The sequence below is a fragment of the Pholis gunnellus genome (genome assembly GCF_910591455.1).
Source record: "Pholis gunnellus genome assembly, chromosome: 20".
Taxonomy (NCBI): Eukaryota; Metazoa; Chordata; class Actinopteri; order Perciformes; family Pholidae; genus Pholis; species Pholis gunnellus.
Genome location: NC_136547.1, coordinates 21,097,080 through 21,119,152, shown reverse-complemented (window position 1 = coordinate 21,119,152; position 22,073 = coordinate 21,097,080). Strand labels below are relative to the sequence as shown.

The 22,073-nt window shown below is 42.7% G+C and overlaps 2 protein-coding genes across 2 annotated transcripts in view; one reads left to right on the top strand and one right to left on the bottom strand.

The window, feature by feature from the left end:
- The window catches only part of chodl (chondrolectin), a gene marked incomplete at both ends in the record, with an annotated part of 10,291 nt that extends 3,113 nt beyond the window's left edge, over positions 1-7,178 (top strand). The window contains 7 exons of the mRNA XM_079181190.1: positions 2,692-2,867; positions 2,932-3,119; positions 3,237-3,394; positions 4,649-4,687; positions 4,770-4,853; positions 4,925-5,021; positions 7,094-7,178. Of these exons, the coding sequence (XP_079037316.1) occupies positions 2,692-2,867; positions 2,932-3,119; positions 3,237-3,394; positions 4,649-4,687; positions 4,770-4,853; positions 4,925-5,021; positions 7,094-7,178 (827 nt within the window). The remainder of the gene's footprint in view (positions 1-2,691; positions 2,868-2,931; positions 3,120-3,236; positions 3,395-4,648; positions 4,688-4,769; positions 4,854-4,924; positions 5,022-7,093) is intronic.
- Positions 7,179-14,094: 6,916 nt separating this feature from the next.
- LOC306712088 (zinc finger Y-chromosomal protein 1-like) lies at positions 14,095-19,229 on the bottom strand (the record flags this gene model as incomplete). The annotated part of the gene is made up of 3 exons (XM_079181189.1): positions 14,095-15,601; positions 16,044-16,421; positions 18,992-19,229. 3 exons carry the CDS (start codon positions 19,227-19,229, stop codon positions 14,211-14,213), a joined length of 2,007 nt encoding a protein of 668 aa, XP_079037315.1. The 3' UTR covers positions 14,095-14,210.
- Between the last annotated feature and the right edge of the window lie 2,844 nt (positions 19,230-22,073).

Genomic DNA, 22,073 nt, shown 5'->3' with positions numbered 1-22,073 from the left:
AAAATAGAAACGCTCCGCCAAAATGTATAATTCTCAATTATCCATCAGTTTTACGTCCGGGTCCGGATAGGACAGCGTCTGGGTCCGGATCCGGACCGCGGTCCGCCTATCAGTGACCCCTGCTCCAGGCGTTCAGCCAACACACAGAGAGCTCTCTTTTACAGCTGGTTCTTCTTTGTCAATTTGAATCATTACCCCATTACAACTTTTAGTTTTTTATCAGCTACCCCAATCACCCTCTCTCCTCCTCCGCCACAAGCATGGATTCTGTTGAGGGGACCCCAGACACTTGAACTCTATCGATCAGAATAAAATACTGAGATATAAAATCTCCTACCTGATATGGGGCCTCTAGCGTGATTGTCGGTTGGCTGAAGAAGTGGAAGATGTCCCGAGCCTCGACTCCAACACACGTTGGGCGCCAATTATGTTGTGGTAGAAACACAAACACCACCAATATGTTGTGGTCGAAACACAAACACCACCAATATGTTGTGGTAGAAACACAAACACCACCATTATGTTGTGGCAGAAACACAAACACCACCAATATGTTGTGGTCGAAACACAAACACCACCAATATGTTGTGGTAGAAACACAAACACCACCATTATGTTGTGGTAGAAACACAAACACCACCAATATGTTGTGGTAGAAACACAAACACCACCATTATGTTGTGGTAGAAACACAAACACCACCAATATGTTGTGGTAGAAACACAAACACCACCAATATGTTGTGGCAGAAACACAAACACCACCATTATGTTGTGGTAGAAACACAAACACCACCATTATGTTGTGGCAGAAACACAAACACCACCAATATGTTGTGGCAGAAACACAAACACCACCATTATGTTGTGGCAGAAACACAAACACCACCAATATGTTGTGGTAGAAACACAAACACCACCATTATGTTGTGGTCGAAACACAAACACCACCAATATGTTGTGGTAGAAACACAAACACCACCATTATGTTGTGGCAGAAACACAAACACCACCATTATGTTGTGGCAGAAACACAAACACCACCATTATGTTGTGGTAGAAACACAAACACCACCAATATGTTGTGGTAGAAACACAAACACCACCAATATGTTGTGGTAGAAACACAAACACCACCAATATGTTGTGGTAGAAACACAAACACCACCAATATGTTGTGGTAGAAACACAAACACCACCAATATGTTGTGGCAGAAACACAAACACCACCATTATGTTGTGGCAGAAACACAAACACCACCAATATGTTGTGGTAGAAACACAAACACCACCAATATGTTGTGGTAGAAACACAAACACCACCATTATGTTGTGGTAGAAACACAAACACCACCAATATGTTGTGGTAGAAACACAAACACCACCAATATGTTGTGGTAGAAACACAAACACCACCAATATGTTGTGGTAGAAACACAAACACCACCATTATGTTGTGGTAGAAACACAAACACCACCAATATGTTGTGGTAGAAACACAAACACCACCAATATGTTGTGGTAGAAACACAAACACCACCATTATGTTGTGGTAGAAACACAAACACCACCAATATGTTGTGGTAGAAACACAAACACCACCAATATGTTGTGGTAGAAACACAAACACCACCAATATGTTGTGGTAGAAACACAAACACCACCATTATGTTGTGGCAGAAACACAAACACCACCATTATGTTGTGGTAGAAACACAAACACCACCATTATGTTGTGGTAGAAACACAAACACCACCAATATGTTGTGGTAGAAACACAAACACCACCAATATGTTGTGGTAGAAACACAAACACCACCATTATGTTGTGGCAGAAACACAAACACCACCAATATGTTGTGGTAGAAACACAAACACCACCAATATGTTGTGGTAGAAACACAAACACCACCATTATGTTGTGGCAGAAACACAAACACCACCAATATGTTGTGGTAGAAACACAAACACCACCATTATGTTGTGGTAGAAACACAAACACCACCAATATGTTGTGGTAGAAACACAAACACCACCAATATGTTGTGGTAGAAACACAAACACCACCATTATGTTGTGGTAGAAACACAAACACCACCATTATGTTGTGGCAGAAACACAAACACCACCATTATGTTGTGGCAGAAACACAAACACCACCAATATGTTGTGGTAGAAACACAAACACCACCAATATGTTGTGGTAGAAACACAAACACCACCATTATGTTGTGGCAGAATTGAGGAGAAGAGACGCGGTTGTTGGAGTTGGAAACCAGCGGGAAAATGTCAATTCATAACAAATCCGTTGTGTTAGTTCTTACGTCATACTTTTATAGTCTACATTCATCCCCTTTTGTCACTTTCCACCAATCAAATCCCATTGCTTGAACCACAAACAAAGCACATCTGGTCTTCTCATTATGTCATGCTCTCTTGTCCTCGTCTGGGTCAACATAACAATTTGGCAGGGTTAGGGTTTCGTACATCAGCCCAATTTTCCTGGCATGTCTTTATCCCTTTCTAGGAGCTGTTGACTTCACACTTCTAGCGAATGTGCTGTGTTCAACATAATGAGTTATATGAGGCTTTTCTTCAACAGTAGTTAGGATGGATCAAGAAGAAGCTTCCTACTTGAGGTTTAAGGAGATGACACAGTAGGAGGGACTATGACTCTGTCCTTCCCCCTCAGGTCAGACGGTGTGTCTCGGAGGTCCAAAGCGTCCTTGCTATAAGATTGCTTACTTCCACGACGTGTCGAGCCGCGTTGCGTTCAGAGAAGCTCGTCAGGCCTGTGAGATGGACGGAGGCTCTCTGCTCAGCATCGAGAGCCCGGTGGAACAGAACCACATCGAAAACCTGCTGCAGGTGAGACCCACAACTGGTCCTCTTCATCTCCTCCTCCTCTCATCTTTCTCTTTCTCGTCTCCAGGAGCTTCGTTCAGGAGCAGTGGGCGGTGCAGGAGGAGGTGCAGGAGGAGGAGGTATAGTGGACGGGGACTTCTGGATCGGTCTGACTCGGGTGGATGGAGTCGATCAGACTCATCCTGAACTCAGCAACACCTTCACTTCCTGTCCACAGCTCTACCACTGGACCGATGGGAGTCTGGCCTCCTTCAGGTGAGTAAAGGGGATGCTGATGTTGAAGCCTCCAAGTTTGGGATCAAGTACAAAGAAGGGGGTGGGGTTTAGCAAACAGCCAATTTACTAGTGATGATGATGATGATGATGATGTAGGAACTGGTATTTTGACGAGCCGTCCTGTGGAGGAGAGGCCTGCGTTGTGATGTACCATCAACCAACTGCTCTACCTGGTCTGGGCGGAGCTTATCTCTACCAATGGAACGACGACCGCTGCAACATGAAACACAACTTCATATGCAAATACCAACCAGGTACCATCAGCCAATCAGCTTTCTTCTGTTATGCCGTGTTCACACCAAACGCGATGAACGCGGCGAGATTACATACAAAGTCTATGCACAGACGTGATGAAACTGGAGTGACGCGAATTGCCCCAAACGCAGAATGCGGAAAAATCGCGTGACGCTGTGGCACGATAGCCTATCAGCGTTGAGATGTTTCTCCTGTCATCACTGACTTCCTGCCGTTGTTGAATCAGGAAACAAATACTGTAGCCGTCTGTGTTCACCCAGAGCGCTACGATCCCTCATATCAGTAGAGACCAAACTATGTGTATAAATGTGTGTGTGTAAACCATATAGTGCAAACAATGAATACACGCTGCCGTATTTACGTCTAGATGACGTTATTGTGAGTGTTGATGGAGCTGCTACAATGTTAGCATAGCCTAGCACTGGTCGATCCGAGCTCCATTGAGAAAACAAGTACAAATCGGCATCATTACGTAGTTATTTCGGAGTCCCTTTTTGTCGGTTTATTGCCGTTAAATCACAGCCAAGTCAGTTTATGTTGTTTTCATACAGCTGTAGTAAACAGCGACGTGTGGCTCACTAGACACAGTGAGCTCGATGAAATCCACGGAGCTCCTCCGGACTATGTTATGAACCAGACATGACGGCGTTTAGTTTCCCGTGATATCTGGACTTCCACAACACGTACTGAGCAGAAATAGAGGTGATTTTTTCCACGGTTGATGGTGGACAGTTGAACGGCTTTCAGGGCAATAAGCCACGCCCCCTCTCCGGTGCGTCCAGCGCGATTCACGCGAATGAACACAAATAGTCCCCGGAGAGACCAGCGGTGCGAATGACGCGATGAACGCGATGAACGCGATGAACGCCGCCGTTCATTGCGTTTGGTGTGAACACGGCATTAGACAAACCAGGTACCATCAGCCAATCAGAATATAATTACATGTTTATTATATTAAATTAATATATTTATAAAATCACTGTTTCATATAGAGACCATATATCTCTATATGAAACAGTGATTTTATAAATATATTAATTATCTTTATCCATATTGAGAAAGCCTTTAAATCTTTTTGTTGGCTGATTCTTTCTCTCAGAATTTGTCTTGTTTTTCTTTTTTCATTTGTTCTTAATTTATATCATTATTTCATTCACTTGTTCACTTCTTTTGTTTGATCTTAATATATATTTTTTAACTGAATTCATTTTGTTTGTTCATTCATTCTTTCTACCTTTATTTTTTTCTTTCAGAGGCTCAAAAAGGTGCCACACCTGCAGGGCGGAGCACAGGTGAGCAGGAAAGTCCTTATAGGGTCATGTCTTCATATATATGTATGTATATATATATATTTATATATGTGTGTGTCCTCAGAGGCCACTGCAGGTGGAGGTGTGGTCAAACAACCTGCAGGCAGTGAGGAGGTCCCCCCTCAGGTGACCATGGCTGGAACTTCAGGTACGAACCCCTTTGACCTCTGACCCCTCTGACCTCTGAACACGTGTAATGTTTTGTCTGTCTGTCTCCAGGCATGTTACTGGTGTACGTGATCATACCCACAATCCCCCTGCTGCTGCTCATCCTGGTGGCTTCTGGGACATGTTGTTTTCAGATGCTCAGTAGAAGGTAAGACTAAAGAAACTACAAATCCCAGCATCCTCTTCTCCTACTCCCGTTGATAAGTTAAGAGGTGAAGTCCGTCCCCCTCCGCTGTGACCCACGGCAGTTTATTTCAGGAGTGACAAATGTTTTTGTGATTCTGTTTAGTTTCTGCCATTAATGATATATTTGATGTTTGTTTGTCAATTTAAAAGACAATTTAGAAAGTCAAGAGTAGCATTTTGTTGTGGTTTCATTTAGTTTCATTGAATTCCATCCGTCTCACCACATCTACGTCACCAACACAAGCTAGCAAGGTAACTCGGCTACGTTGAACTCGGCTACGTTGAACTCGGATAAGTTTAACTCGGCTACGTTTAACTCGGCTAAGTTTAACTCGGATAAGTTTAACTCGGCTACGTTTAACTCTGCTAAGTTGAACTCGGCTACGTTTAACTCGGCTACGTTTAACTCGGCTACGTTTAACTCGGATAAGTTTAACTCGGCTACGTTTAACTCGGCTACGTTGAACTCGGCTACGTTTAACTCGGATACGTTTAACTCGGCTACGTTTAACTCGGCTACGTTTAACTCGGCTACGTTGAACTCGGCTACGTTGAACTCGGCTACGTTTAACTCGGATAAGTTTAACTCGGCTACGTTTAACTCTGCTAAGTTTAACTCGGCTATGTTTAACTCTGCTAAGTTTAACTCGGCTACTTTTAACTCGGCTACGTTGAACTCGGCTACGTTTAACTTGGATAAGTTTAACTCGGCTACGTTTAACTCGGCTACGTTTAACTCGGCTACGTTGAACTCGGCTACGTTTAACTCGGATAAGTTTAACTCGGCTACGTTTAACTCTGCTAAGTTTAACTCGGCTACGTTGAACTCGGCTAAGTTTAACTCGGCTAAGTTTAACTCGGCTACATTTAACTCGGCTACATTTAACTCGGATAAGTTTAACTCGGCTACGTTTAACTCGGCTACGTTTAACTCGGATAAGTTTAACTCGGCTACGTTTAACTCGGCTACGTTTAACTCGGCTACGTTGAACTCGGCTACGTTTAACTCGGATAAGTTTAACTCGGCTACGATTAACTCTGCTAAGTTTAACTCGGCTAAGTTTAACTCGGCTACGTTTAACTCGGCTACGTTTAACTCTGCTAAGTTTAACTCGGATAAGTTTAACTCGGCTACGTTTAACTCGGCTACGTTGAACTCGGCTACGTTTAACTCGGCTACGTTTAACTCGGCTACGTTGAACTCGGCTACGTTTAACTCGGCTAAGTTTAACTCGGCTACGTTTAACTCGGCTACGTTGAACTCGGATAAGTTTAACTCGGATAAGTTTAACTCTGCTAAGTTTAACTCGGCTACGTTTAACTCGGATAAGTTTAACTCGGCTACATTTAACTCGGCTAAGTTTAACTCGGCTACGTTTAACTCGGCTAAGTTTAACTCGGATAAGTTTAACTCGGCTACATTTAACTCGGCTAAGTTTAACTCGGCTACATTTAACTCGGCTAAGTTTAACTCGGATAAGTTTAACTCGGCTACATTTAACTCGGATAAGTTTAACTCGGCTACGTTTAACTCGGCTACGTTTAACTCGAATAAATTTAACTCGGTTAGAAAGCTAACAAAGACTGTTTGCTGTCTCATGGGAGGAGGAGGGGCTTCTCCTCTCTTTTACTGCTGATGATGCAGTGTGTGTGTGTGTGTGTGATGCTTACTCAGTGATTATGACGGATCAAACACTCTGACGTCTTGTTAACAAGAGCTGATTTACAGCAGCAGCTGGCTCACTGCTCTGTGTGCCCTGTGTGTGTGTGTGTGTGTGTGTGTGTGTGTGTGTGTGTGTGTGTGTGTGAGAGAAACAGTCTGCTCTCTATATTCAGTGAACCTGCCGTGTGTTTCAAAGTACTCTGACAGTAAAAGTACTAATATCACACAGTAAAATACTCTTACTGTAAAGGTACTAATGCAACAATGTAAAGTAACTAAACCTGTCAGAAACATGTGGTAGAGTAGAAGGACGAGTACTTCAAACTTGTACCTAATTACAGTACTTGAGTAAAAGTACTCTCTCCTCGCAGTACTCCTCGCACCAAGACGGCCGTCGTGTCTCAGTCGAACCTTTGGATCTCCAAGATGCCCAAACCAGACCGGATGGAGGTCTGACATCTGTGATGTCACAGTGATGTCACAGTGTCGTCAGCAGAGGGATGACATCACATCACGCCAATCATCTTCATCGAGCGGTGACGGACAGTGTTTACACTCGTTTACTGTACTGCAGAATAAACATTACTGTACATTACTCATGTACTTTCATGTAGATAAGTGTACTTTACTGCCCTCTCTTCCTTCCTTATGTCCTTCTCTCCTCCCCCCTTGATGTTTAACGTTTGCACTGAATGAAGTGGCAGTGATCAGCAGCTGAGAGGAAATGAAGCGTCCCTCAGGGCGGGTGGAGTCACTGCAGGGGTGCGTTTGATTTCAGAGCAGAGGGGGGTGGGATTAATATTTCTGCAAATTAAAAAGGGAAAAACAGAGAGGTACGTCGCCCATCTTTATATACAGATAAACTTGTGTATATATAAGATATCATTTGGGAGGAACATCATTTTATTCTATATCTAATAAGAAACTTGGTCGCCTCCCTTTGGACGAACGTAGAAAAGAGTTTATTGTGTAATCAGTATATAAACATGTAATAACTGGTTTAAAACCCACAATAAGTGAGTTGTGAGCTAATTAAATGTTTATACTTATTAAATGTTCATAATCAGGTTTTATAGTTTTGTGATACTGCTTGACAGTTTTGGTGTTCAGACCCTTTCATCGCCTACGCTAAGTTTCCAAGAAGCTGAGTGTGTGAACTTTGTCCACGCAATAGTCACTTCTGTATTTGAAGCAGCTTCCTGTTTTAGGAAGCGTATGAGACACTTCTGCAGGTGTAAGATCAGCCCCCCTCCTTCTGACCTCTTGCCCTGTCGAACCGATGTTTAACCGTGTAACCTCGATGTCAAAGGGAAGTGAAAGGGGAAGTTCCCTCAGCCCCGCTGTGTGCTTCAATATTCAACTCATCGTGTAATGAGTTGTTCTTTCTCCTGCAGATAATCTTTACGCTAATTGAACCTTCTCTGTGCAGAGAATAAAATTCACAAAGACAAGTTCTGTTTCATAGTATTCTTTGTTTCAGCACCTTTAAAAGACTCACGGTTTAGTGGGTATAATAATTTCCGACATACTATACTATAACTTTTTAAATTACTTTTACGAGATACTAAAAAGTCTTTTATAAAATAATAGTATAGCATGCCGTAAAAAGTCATTACAAAATGTAGTTTAGTTTGTCTTCAAAAGTTATTAAAAATGTCATCGTACAGTATGTTTAACACTGTCATAGTACAGTATGTTTAAAGCAGTCATAGTATAGTATGTTTAAAGCAGTCATAGTATAGTATGTTTAAAGCAGTCATAGTATAGTATGTTTAAAGCAGTCATAGTATAGTATGTTTAACACTGTCATAGTACAGTATGTTTAAAGCAGTCATAGTACAGTATGTTTAAAGCAGTCATAGTATAGTATGTTTAAAGCAGTCATAGTATAGTATGTTTAAAGCAGTCATAGTATAGTATGTTTAACACTGTCATAGTATAGTATGTTTAAAGCAGTCATAGTATAGTATGTTTAAAGCAGTCATAGTATAGTATGTTTAAAGCAGTCATAGTATAGTATGCCGTAAAAAGTCATAGTTTAGTATTAATAAGAGAGGCAGTACGGGATTTATGGCAGAAGAAGTGGGACAACGACGACGAAGGAAGACATTATAATATTCAGAAATCCATAAATGTGAAGACATACAAAGGGAAGTATAGAAGAGAGGAGGTCATGTTATCAAGGTTAAGATTCGGACATACAGGACTTAACTCAACTCTGTATTTAAATGGACTCAGATAAGTGCACTATCTGTAATGTTACTGAAGACGTGGAGCATGTTATCCTAAATGTCGAAGATACAATTCAGACAGGAACATCTTGAAGCAAAAAATGGCGCGAGTGCTGCAGGCACTGTTGTGATTTCTTAAAGAAACATGATTAGATCGTAGGATTTAGTTGTTAGTGGTTGTTGTTAAGGTTTTTTTTAATAGTATTATTATTATCCTTTAGAACAGTGATGACACTTTTACCCTGAAACACACTCCGGTACAGTAGGTGGCGGTATGCACCTATTGAAGTTGGTTGTGACCCGCCAATCAAATTTAAAGAAGCAGCAGCAGCCATGTGCAGTAAGTTTACAGCAAAGATGGAGGTGTTTGTGAGCGCTCCAGCTCTCCGTTGCTGGGTATTTCCAAATGGGTCTCTGGTCCGAGACGATCTGGACCGGTTCGTCCTGCAGCACGTGAGTGTTTAGGCAGGAAAACAGAAACAATGCCGGGCTGAATGTTTAGTGTCGTGGTGTTAGCTCAGCTGATGCTAATGTTAGCGAACAAAAACTCGTTAGTAATAATCTTTAGTACGGTCAGTAGGTACCCGATTAGGGTAATGAGACCGGTACCACGGTTTTAAATCGATCCTCTTCAAGATGAAATATCAGTTAAACTATGTGGGAGTCAGAGATACGGCATTCAGTAGGAGAAGGTGTAGTTCTGTAAGTTTGGATGCTGCTTCCAGTCTGCTGTTAGCTACACTTAAATGTGTTTAGAGAAGCGCTGTGGAAGTTGTTCCATGCCATACTGACTCTGGCCGAGCTAAAAGATTTCCTGATGCCAGTTTGATGTTGGATTTGTAGTTTCTGGCTGTGGCCCCGGGTTGTGGTAGATAGTGTTGGACGTAGCATGTAGTTTCCACAAGTGGAGCTGGGTCTGTTGTATTTGACGCTGTCGTAGCCCTTTAGGATTTTAAAGCACTGTATTATGTCTGTTGGTTGTCGGTGGTATTCCAGTGTGGGTAGGCCTCGGTGTACTAGTCGCCCTGGATAGGATTTGTCGGAAATGCCTTGTACCAGTCTCGTGACCGGCGCGGGACTTGCTCAATTGCATCTTTTTCCCATTTGAATTTTGGTGACAATATGGCTGAAGCGTACTCCAGATGAGGGCGGACGAGTCCCTTGTAGAGGTATGAGAATGATGTCTTATCCATGGCTTTGAAAGTGTGTTTGATGGCACCCAGTGTGCGACTGAATGTGTTGTTGGAAGCTCAATTTGTGGTCGATCACTACACCATGTGTAACTCCGTCTACACTGATCATTGTGTAGGGCAGGTTGGGGTTGTTGTGTCCGAGGTGTAAGCGCATTTACATCAGAACTGACCAGGCCTGGAGTTCATCTAGATCAGTTTGAAGACTTGTGTGTTGAGTTTCGTGGGCATCCAATATGGCTTGGACGGGTGCCGAAGATGAATATAAGTGAGATTCCAATGTGATCGCTGGCTCCCAATGGGTCTAGAAGGGTCAACTGCTCCACCATGTTGAACTCATTCGTAAAGATCAGGTCGTTAGGGTTAGGGTTAGGGTTAGGGTTAGAGGGTTAGGGTTAGGGTTAGAGGGTTAGGGTTAGGGTTAGGGTTAGGGTTTCTGAATCTGGTTGGTTCTGTGATGCGTTGTAGCAGGTAGGTGTCTCTTATGCATTCCACAAACTTCAGGTGTGGGCTGTCGGGACTTGTGTGAGGTGTGACTGTGGGTTCTGGTGTCCATGTGATAACTGGGTGATTAAAGTCACTTGATATTAGCTTGTGTTTGAAGCCACTATTGGTGGCCCACACTAACGTTTTGTGCAGACTTTTGTCAAGGGGCAAAGCCACTGTTGGGGATCCACTTCTATAGACTCAACCCATCAGGAATGTGTTGGTCCGTACCCTTCACTGCTATCCAGGTACTGTCTCTATGGTGCTGTGGTATATCTGGGGTGACTTGTTTAGCTTGGTATTTGCTCTTGACATAGATGCATGTGCCTCTTGAGGTACTGTCAAATCGCTAGTGAATACATCATAACCTAGGAGTGCCATGGTTGACATGCCTGGTATTAGTCCTACCTTTCCTAGCTCCTTTATTATAAGAAACACTGGTCCTTACTTTCCTAGCTCCTAAACACTTTTTACATCATTTATCATCATTTCATTCGGTCACGTGAGGCTGATTATGAGTGTCGGGTTTGATGAGTTTTATTATTTAAGAGAAACAATAATCATATTCTGGGTTATTTAATGTCGACGTCACAATCTGAATTTCAAAACGTACAGACGCAAATAACGCATAAATAAGACGAACGCATTCCGCCGTAGAAATCGATCCTGCGCTTATAAACGGAACACAGACAGTTTGTTAACAGTCTACAGAGTGAAACACCTCTACAGTCATGATCACTGTGTCTTTATTAGTTACTATTATTAGTCCAGTGATCATGTGAACAGACACAAACTTCTCTAAAGTCTCTCCAGCTGTTAAAGCCGACTGACAGCTGATCCAGATGTGATCAGCTGATCCTCGTCATCAGAAACAGACGTCGCTTCATGTGACGCAACTGAGGAAAGGACGTCTCATGTCTTAAAATATATTTCCTCGTTTCCTCTCACCTCGCATGGTTTCCTTGCGTCTCTCCATGCATCCCTGGTGGGAGGGACTAAGACGCAAGGAAAGGAGCCAAGTGAGGGAAACGGGGATGCAATTAAGAGACTTGGGCTGCACCCAGTGAGCAGCTAGTTGACTCCTTCCGAGCAGAGGTCGAAAGGAACCTCGAATCAGCTAACAGAGCCACCGAAGAAGTGAAGCAGACCATCGGGAGGAAAAGGCTAGAATTTCAACGAAAAGCCGAAGAGCTGCGCCCACCGACAAGTCAACCCACCAACCTAGACAACAAGTCAACCCACCAACCTAGACAACAAGTCAACCCACCAACCTAGACAACAAGTCAACCCACCAACCTAGACAACAAGTCAATCCACCAACCTAGACAACAAGTCAACCCACCAACCTAGATAACAAGTCAACCCACCAACCTAGATAACAAGTCAACCCACCAACCTAGATAACAAGTCAACCCACCAACCTAGATAACAAGTCAACCCACCAACCTAGACAACAAGTCAACCCACCAACCTAGATAACAAGTCAACCCACCAACCTAGATAACAAGTCAACCCACCAACCTAGACAACAAGTCAACCCACCAACCTAGACAACAAGTCAACCCACCAACCTAGATAACAAGTCAACCCACCAACCTAGATAACAAGTCAACCCACCAACCTAGATAACAAGTCAACCCACCAACCTAGATAACAAGTCAACCCACCAACCTAGATAACAAGTCAACCCACCAACCTAGACAACAAGTCAACCCACCAACCTAGATAACAAGTCAACCCACCAACCTAGATAACAAGCCAACCCACCAACCTAGATAACAAGTCAACCCACCAACCTAGATAACAAGTCAACCCACCAACCTAGACAACAAGTCAACCCACCAACCTAGATAACAAGTCAACCCACCAACCTAGACAACAAGTCAACCCACCAACCTAGATAACAAGTCAACCCACCAACCTAGACAACAAGCCAACCCACCAACCTAGACAACAAGTCAACCCACCAACCTAGATAACAAGTCAACCCACCAACCTAGACAACAAGTCAACCCACCAACCTAGACAACAAGTCAACCCACCAACCTAGATAACAAGTCAACCCACCAACCTAGATAACAAGTCAACCCACCAACCTAGATAGGGCCATAATCTCCAGGCAGGTCAGACAGGAACTCTCAGAACTCAAGGAGATACAACTCAGAAAGAATAACCGAATATTCTACAACCTTCCTGAAGAGTTTGGCAGAGGAGGACGTAAACTCAGCACAGCACTTGGTCAAGGACGAATTCAAATGAATCATCAAGATCAAGTCTACCCTCTACTAGAGTACCAATTCTAACAGCAAACACCGGATACTCAAAGTGGAGCTCAACACCCTCGCAGAGAAGAAACGGTGACTAGCAAAAGCAACCGAACTAAGACACAGCGAACATGAAGTGTACAGCAGTCTATATACGCTCAGATCTCACGAAACGCCAAATGACAGAATCAAAAAACCTGAGAGAGCAACTCACGAAAAACGCTAAAGGAGCTAACAAAGGAAGGTCCAGTGTTTCCTACGCTAAAGGAGCTACTAAAGGAAGGTCCAGTGTTTCCTACACTAAAGGAGCTAACAAAGGAAGGTCCAGTGTTTCCTACGCTAAAGGAGCTAACAAAGGAAGGTCCAGTGTTTCCTACGCTAAAGGAGCTACTAAAGGAAGGTCCAGTGTTTCCTACGCTAAAGGAGCTAACAAAGGAAGGTCCAGTGTTTCCTACGCTAAAGGAGCTACTAAAGGAAGGTCCAGTGTTTCCTACGCTAAAGGAGCTACTAAAGGAAGGTCCAGTGTTTCCTACGCTAAAGGAGCTAACAAAGGAAGGTCCAGTGTTTCCTACGCTAAAGGAGCTACTAAAGGAAGGTCCAGTGTTTCCTACGCTAAAGGAGCTAACAAAGGAAGGTCCAGTGTTTCCTACGCTAAAGGAGCTAACAAAGGAAGGTCCAGTGTTTCCTACGCTAAAGGAGCTACTAAAGGAAGGTCCAGTGTTTCCTACGCTAAAGGAGCTAACAAAGGAAGGTCCAGTGTTTCCTACACTAAAGGAGCTAACAAAGGAAGGTCCAGTGTTTCCTACGCTAAAGGAGCTAACAAAGGAAGGTCCAGTGTTTCCTACACTAAAGGAGCTAACAAAGGCAGGTCCAGTGTTTCCTACGCTAAAGGAGCTAACAAAGGAAGGTCCAGTGTTTCCTACGCTAAAGGAGCTAACAAAGGCAGGTCCAGTGTTTCCTACGCTAAAGGAGCTAACAAAGGCAGGTCCAGTGTTTCCTACGCTAAAGGAGCTAACAAAGGAAGGTCCAGTGTTCCATTGTGAGGAAGAAGATGAGGAGGAAGTGGAGGAGGAGGAGGAAAGGAGGAGGTGGAGGAGAGGAGGAGGAGGTGGAGAGGAGGAGGTGGAGGAGAGGAGGAGCTTTACAGTTGAGCAGATTTCAGGCTGAACAGAAGAACAGAAACAATAATGATGAATTGATTCTTGATCTCTGATCACATCTTTATTAAAGAAACAGAACAGAATTGATCTTTAAGACAAAGTTCTCCTGAGGTTCTAGCAGCGTTCTGTCAATAGAACCTCGTGTAAGGGTCTAAGCTCAGGAGAACTGAGCATGCTCAGTGACGACCTCCATGTCGTCGACGGCCACCACCGTCTCTTCCTGTTTGTAAGTCAGAGCGGGCGTCATGTCGTCGTCAAACAGGATGGGCGGGGCCTCCTCCACAGGCTCCGCCCCCACACCATGCATGCGTTTCCTGTGCTGCTGCAAGTTCCCTCTGCGGTTGAAACGCGCAGCGCAGAGGTCGCAGGCGAACGGACGCTCTCCGGTGTGGACGACCACGTGTCTGGCGAGCTGCGAGCGGCACTTCTTGTCTTTGCCACAGATGTGACAGACGAAGCTCTGCGGCAGCTTCGCCCCGTCGGCGTGGACGACCTCGCGGTGCCTCTTCAGGTGTCCGAGGCGCCGAAAGCTACGGCTGCAGAAGTCGCAGCCGTACGGTCGGTTATCGCTGTGGATCAGCGAGTGACTCGCCAGCAGCGACTTGAATTTGAAAACCTTGCCGCAGATCGGACACGGGAACACTTTGACCGGCGCCGCGCTCCTCCGGCGGCCCGCGGCGTGCGACGCCTCGTTGACTTTCACCCTCAGGTGGATGCGCAGGTGGTGCTGCTTCAGGCAGGTGGCGCGCTGGAAGCCGCGCATACAGACGCCGCAGCGGTGAGGCTTGTCGCCCGAGTGGATGCGGGAGTGAGCGGCGAGCAGTGCCTCGGACTTCAGCCGCTTACCGCAGATGCCGCAGGCAAACCGCGAGTCGGGCGGCGGGTTCTCGTGGCTGTCGGCCCGGTTGGCGTGAACCAGGACCTTGTGGCGCTTCAGCTGGTACTGACGGCCAAACTTGCGTCCGCAGACGTCGCAGAGGTGCGGCCGTTCACCGGTGTGAGTCTGGAAGTGGACTGCCAGCTGCGACCGGCACTTGAACTCTTTGCCGCAGAGGTCGCAGAGCAGCGAGCTCGGCGTCTGCGGCTCGCCGGCGCCGCGGACGTGAGCGATCTTCTTGTGGTGCTCGAGGTCGTTGGTCCTCATGTAGGCTTTGGGGCAGACGTCACAGCGGTGAGGTTTGATCCCCGAGTGGATGACCTCGTGGGTCTTCAGCCTGGACCTGCAGCTGAAGGTCTTACCGCACGCCGCGCACAGCCAGGCCTGAACCGCGCGCTGCTTCTCCAGCTTGGCGACACCGTTCGGGTGCAGGCGGCTCAGGTGGTGCTGCAGGTTGTCTCTGCGGTTGAAGCGGAGTTCACAAAGATGGCAGCCGAACGGCTTCTTTCCCGTGTGGATGAAGGAGTGTCGGGCCAGACTAGACTTGTTCTTCATCACTTTACCACACACGTCACACACGGTGCTGTCGGGCTCCAGCTTCACCGCACCCACAGGTGCATGATGGGAGTCTGAGTCCAGCTGGACCTCCTGGTCCGGGTGTGAGTTCACAGCTGGGGGGGCGGAGAGTAGGGAGTTAATACTTCATAACAAACTTTATTATGACGCTGATGTGTCATAATAGAGATGACATAATCCTTTAAAATGAATACACTTAATATAAACATGAATAAAGTAAATTAAAGTAAATAAAAAATGACAAAATAAAATACAAGAAACTCCATTATTATTGATAAAAGAATATATAAAAATGTAAAAGACATAAAAGATAATCACAAATAAAACAAGAAATTATATATTGATAAAATGGATATAAAATAAATAAATAATATTTTTCCTTCTGCTTAATAAATCATGTGTTTCAATGAAATCTGATCAATCATTTTATGTTTTTAAATATATGTATATAATATATACTAAACTATATAAACTAAATAAAATTATATTTTGAAGTCTGATATTTGATCATGAATGAAGACAGACTTCTCCACTCACCTCCTTCAGGTGGAGTCCAGGTGGGATCACCTGTGTCCTCCTCCACCTCTTCCTCCTCCACCTCCTCTTCTTCCTCTTCCTCCTCCTCCTCCTCCTCCTCCTCCTCCTCCTCCTCCTCCTCCTCCTCCTCCTCCTCTTCTTCTTCCTCCTGTTGGATGTCAGTAACAGGCGACACACGACGGTAGTGACGTTGAGAAGAACCTTGTTTGACGGCTTTAGACCTCTGAAGTCTCCTCTGGGACCTGGGTCTGGACTGTGTGGGTTTGATGGGTCTGGTTCTGGTTCTGGTCCGGTTGGTGGTGCAGTGCTGCAGCAGAGCACCACCGTCTGGTCCATCAGGTCTGACTGCAAAACACTGCAGCAGCATCGCAGACGAACCTGCAGAGTTTTAACATCGGGAGGATTAAACCATCCAGAATAAAGTATTCAGGTCTAGAATAAAGTATTCAAGTCTAGAATAAAGTATTCAGGTCTAGAATAAAGTATTCAAGTCTAGAATAAAGTATTCAAGTCTAGAATAAAGTATTCAGGTCTAGAATAAAGTATTCAAGTCTAGAATAAAGTATTCAGGTCTAGAATAAAGTATTCAGGTCCAGAATAAAGTATTCAAGTCTAGAATAAAGTATTCAGGTCTAGAATAAAGTATTCAGGTCCAGAATAAAGTATTCAGGTCTAGAATAAAGTATTCAAGTCTAGAATAAAGTATTCAAGTCTAGAATAAAGTATTCAGGTCTAGATTAAAGTATTCAGGTCCAGAATAAAGTATTCAAGTCTAGAATAAAGTATTCAGGTCTAGAATAAAGTATTCAGGTCTAGAATAAAGTATTCAGGTCCAGAATAAAGTATTCAGGTCCAGAATAAAGTATTCAAGTCTAGAATAAAGTATTCAGGTCTAGAATAAAGTATTCAGGTCTAGAATAAAGTATTCAGGTCTAGAATAAAGTATTCAAGTCTAGAATAAAGTATTCAAGTCTAGAATAAAGTATTCAGGTCTAGAATAAAGTATTCAGGTCCAGAATAAAGTATTCAGGTCCAGAATAAAGTATTCAAGTCTAGAATAAAGTATTCAGGTCTAGAATAAAGTATTCAGGTCTAGAATAAAGTATTCAAGTCTAGAATAAAGTATTCAGGTCTAGAATAAAGTATCCAAGTCTAGAATAAAGTATTCAGGTCTAGAATAAAGTATTCAAGTCTAGAATAAAGTATTCAGGTCTAGAATAAAGTCTTTAGGTCTAGAATAAAGTATTCAGGTCCAGAATAAAGTATTCAGGTCTAGAATAAAGTATTCAGGTCTAGAATAAAGTATTCAAGTCTAGAATAAAGTATTCAGGTCTAGAATAAAGTCTTTAGGTCTAGAATAAAGTATTCAGGTCTAGAATAAAGTATTCAGGTCTAGAATAAAGTATTCAAGTCTAGAATAAAGTATTCAGGTCTAGAATAAAGTATTCAGGTCCAGAATAAAGTATTCAGGTCCAGAATAAAGTATTCAGGTCTAGAATAAAGTCGTTAGGTCTAGAATAAAGTATTCAGGTCCAGAATAAAGTATTCAGGTCCAGAATAAAGTATTCAGGTCTAGAATAATGTATTCAAGTCTAGAATAATGTATTCAAGTCTAGAATAAAGTATTCAAGTCTAGAATAAAGTCTTTAGGTCTAGAATAAGGTATTCAGGTCTAGAATAAAGTATTCAAGTCTAGAATAAAGTCTTTAGGTCTAGAATAAAGTCTTTAGGTCTAGAATAAAGTATTCAAGTCTAGAATAACGTCTTTAGGTCTAGAATAAAGTCTTTAGGTCTAGAATAAAGTCTTTAGGTCTAGAATAAAGTATTCAGGTCTAGAATAAAGTCTTTAGGTCTAGAATAAAGTCTTTAGGTCTAGAATAAAGTATTCAGGACTAGAATAAAGTCTTTAGGTCTAGAATAAAGTCTTTAGGTCTAGAATAAAGTCTTAAGGTCTAGAATAAAGTCTTTAGGTCTAGAATAAAGTATTCAGGTCTAGAATAAAGTCTTTAGGTCTAGAATAAAGTCTTCAGGTCTAGAATAAAGTCTTCAGGTCTAGAATAAAGTCTTTAGGTCTAGAATAAAGTCTTTAGGTCTAGAATAAAGTATTCAGGTCTAGAATAAAGTCTTTAGGTCTAGAATAAAGTCTTCAGGTCTAGAATAAAGTATTCAGGTCTAGAATAAAGTCTTTAGGTCTAGAATAAAGTCTTTAGGTCTAGAATAAAGTCTTCAGGTCCAGAATAAAGTCTTTAGGTCTAGAATAAAGTCTTTAGGTCTAGAATAAAGTCTTCAGGTCTAGAATAAAGTCTTCAGGTCCAGAATAAAGTCTTTAGGTCCAGAATAAAGTCTTCAGGTCTAGAATAAAGTCTTCAGGTCCAGAATAAAGTCTTTAGGTCTAGAATAAAGTCTTTAGGTCTAGAATAAAGTCTTCAGGTCCAGAATAAAGTCTTTAGGTCTAGAATAAAGTCTTTAGGTCTAGAATAAAGTCTTCAGGTCTAGAATAAAGTCTTCAGGTCCAGAATAAAGTCTTTAGGTCTAGAATAAAGTCTTTAGGTCTAGAATAAAGTCTTCAGGTCCAGAATAAAGTCTTTAGGTCTAGAATAAAGTCTTTAGGTCTAGAATAAAGTCTTCAGGTCCAGAATAAAGTCTTTAGGTCTAGAATAAAGTCTTTAGGTCTAGAATAAAGTCTTCAGGTCTAGAATAAAGTCTTTAGGTCTAGAATAAAGTCTTTAGGTCTAGAATAAAGTCTTCAGGTCCAGAATAAAGTCTTTAGGTCTAGAATAAAGTCTTTAGGTCTAGAATAAAGTCTTCAGGTCCAGAATAAAGTCTTTAGGTCTAGAATAAAGTCTTTGGGTCTAGAATGAATAAAGTCTAGACTAAATTGTGGGAGGCCTGGTAGAACCAGTGCTCCCAGTAGAACACAGTAGAGTCCTGCTGGACTCGTGTCTCACCTGTGTGTCTCCAGCTGAGCTGCTGAGTCAGTAGATCCACCTGAACAGCAGCATCTCTCCTCTCTGCTGAGTCACTCTGACAGCCGACCTCCCTCCTCTCCTCCTCCGGACTCTCCCACTGACAGCCCACCTCCTTCCTCCTCTCCTCCCTCCTCGTCTCCTCCTCTCCTTCGTCTCTCAGCAGGAAGACACACAGCTCTTCTCCTCCTGCAGGAGGCTCCAGGAGTCCAGACGACATCTCTGAAACATTTATTAATCAACCAGTCTGGATTACTGGTACTGCTGCATTCATGTGTAGTAGAGTATAAAGTACAACATGTACCTCTGAGATGTAGTACCGTATAAAGTACTACATGTACCTCTGAGATGTAGTACAGTATAAAGTACTACATGTACCTCAGATGTAGTACAGTATAAAGTACTACATGTACCTCAGATGTAGCAGCACATTGATCACACTTCACTGATAGTTCCGGTAGTTCCTCGTCTGACTCGGGATGAACCCGTCGCTCCAGACGCCAGGAAAACATCCCGACTGTGAAACCATGTTGAACAACTTCAACGCTGCACCTCTGGTGCTGCAGCTGAGCATTCATTTGTGATGCTGTCCGTCCATCTCTCTCTCTGTGTGTGTGTGTGTGTGTGTCTCTCTCTCTCTCTGTGTCTCCCTCTCTCTGTGTGTGTGTGTGTGTGTGTGTGTGTGTGTGTGTCTCTCTCTCTCTCTCTCTCTGTGTCTCTCTCTCTCCCTCTCTCTCTGTGTCTCTCTCTCTCTGTGTGTCTGTGTCTCTCTCTCTCTCTCTGTGTCTCTCTCTCTCTCTCTCTCTCTCTCTGTCTGTGTCTCTCTCTCTCCCTCTCTCTCTGTGTCTCTCTCTCTCTCTGTGTGTCTCTCTCTCTCTGTGTGTGTGTCTCTCTCTCTCTCTCTGTGTCTCTCTCTCTCTGTGTGTGTCTCTCTCTCGCTCTCTCTCTCTGTGTCTGTGTCTCTCTCTCTCTCAGAACAGCACAATTTACTTAATTCGCTCCGTCTTGTTTAATCTCCACTCACAGTAAGCGTTAGCACAATTAGCATTAGCACAATTAGCGTTAGCACAGTTAGCGTTAGCACAGTTAGCATTAGCACAATGCTAACAGCAGCTACTTCCACATTAACCCAACTGATGAAATAAAAGTGTCCGTTTTACCTGCTGAGCGCGTGAGGAGTCTCTGATCAACAAAACAACAGATTTAAGGTAAACACTAAAGTACAGCCGACACTGAGGGCCGAAACAGGAAGCACTTCTTCTTCTTCCTCTTCTTCTTCTTTCCCGGTTCCGGTAGGATGCGCTCTAAGGCGGGTCAGTGCTGCCCCCTATAGGTCAAACCGTGGAACTAACAGAACCTTCTTTATGTGATTGTTAACATTCTGTCAAGTCAAAATGGCGGATTATCTAACGGTTTTCTTTACACCCGTCTGACAGAAGAAAAACAGATGTATTCAGTATCGATAGATACTTTATTAATGTTAAATATATCTATATATATTTATGTATATATATATATAATATTCTATATGTAGCGGCGTTCCGTCGGTGTTGTTCATTATTAAGCCGCAAATGAGCCGCAGACACAGTGACAGGAGATCTTTTAACTCTTTTCCTTTTATCTTTATTTTACGCAGCAAAGCGTTAAATAAATACACAAATAATATAAAAACGATCTGCTCTGGTGCCGAATGCACCGGCTGCCGTCATAACATCATTAAATCACGAACAAGTGTCAAACATTAACATAAATGCTTTTCAATATATTTTACATATCTTTAGTTCCTGCACAATGAGCGTAATTCGGAAATTAAATGGTTCATATTCCCGATATTCCAATTAACTAATATATACACTTCTGGCTCTTACACTATATAATATTAAAAATAATATGTATATATATATATATATATATACATATATATATGTATACATATATATATACGTATATATATTAGTACTGGGCAAGTTAACGCGTTATTATCGCGTTTACGCAGTAATTAATTAACACCGACAATTATTTTATTGTGCGATAACGCAGTTTTATTTTTATTATTAAGCGTTTTCAACACAAGAACCAGCAGCGAGCGGTGAACAGCTGTTTGTGTGGCATAAAAGCATAAATACAAAATATAGATCTCTTCTCTGATCGGGGTCCATTTCACCCACTTCCGTCTCTTCCTGTTTCCTTCCCCTACAGTCCCCTGGGTCCTAAGTCCCTCCATGTACAGCTTCTCATCACCCTCTATGTACCAACGTACATTTATAACACACACCACACATGTTACGCTAATCAGCGTAGCATAGCGTCTGACCAACACACCAACAATAAATGATTCATTTAAATGATTGTTTTAGAGTTTTTAAAGTGTTTAGTTTGTAATATGTATAATAATCATATCATTTAGTTATCACTACTGAGAGTTTAACAAACATTAAAACATGACGTAGATAGGTTTGCAGGTTTCAAGATGTATATTTAAATTCATCTCTGACTCACATGAAGATAAAGTTGTGAACACCGGCTGAATATCTATGATCAGAATCATTATAACTGTGTTATAACTGCTGCTGTGTGAAGAGAATCCTGCTGTTAACAAGAACCTGAATAAGTCCTTTTAATACCGAGCCCTATTTTTAGGCCTCTGCTCGAAAATTGGTTACCCATTCCAAAAAGACTGTAGTTCTGTAACTACAAGGTCTATTTTAATAATGTTGATGTTATAATAACAGAAACACGTGTGAGATTTGATCAGATGTGTAAATATCAGTGTATATCTTACTCCATTGGAAGCATCCACTCTCGTCTGAGCTCCAGTCTTCATGTGTGTATTGGAAGCTCAGCCAGCCTGATTGGTCAACTTTAGAAAATGTCACCTTGTTCGAGCGTCAGAGTCTCAGGAACACGGCGGTAGAAGCCTCGTGGTGATTTACAGTCTTTAGCCAGTAAAAATCTAAAAAACACCGTGCAGCCCGTGCGTAAAATTCTATTCATTTAATCGCGATTAAAAATTGTATCGTTGCCCAGCACTAATATATATATACATATATATTTATGTATATAT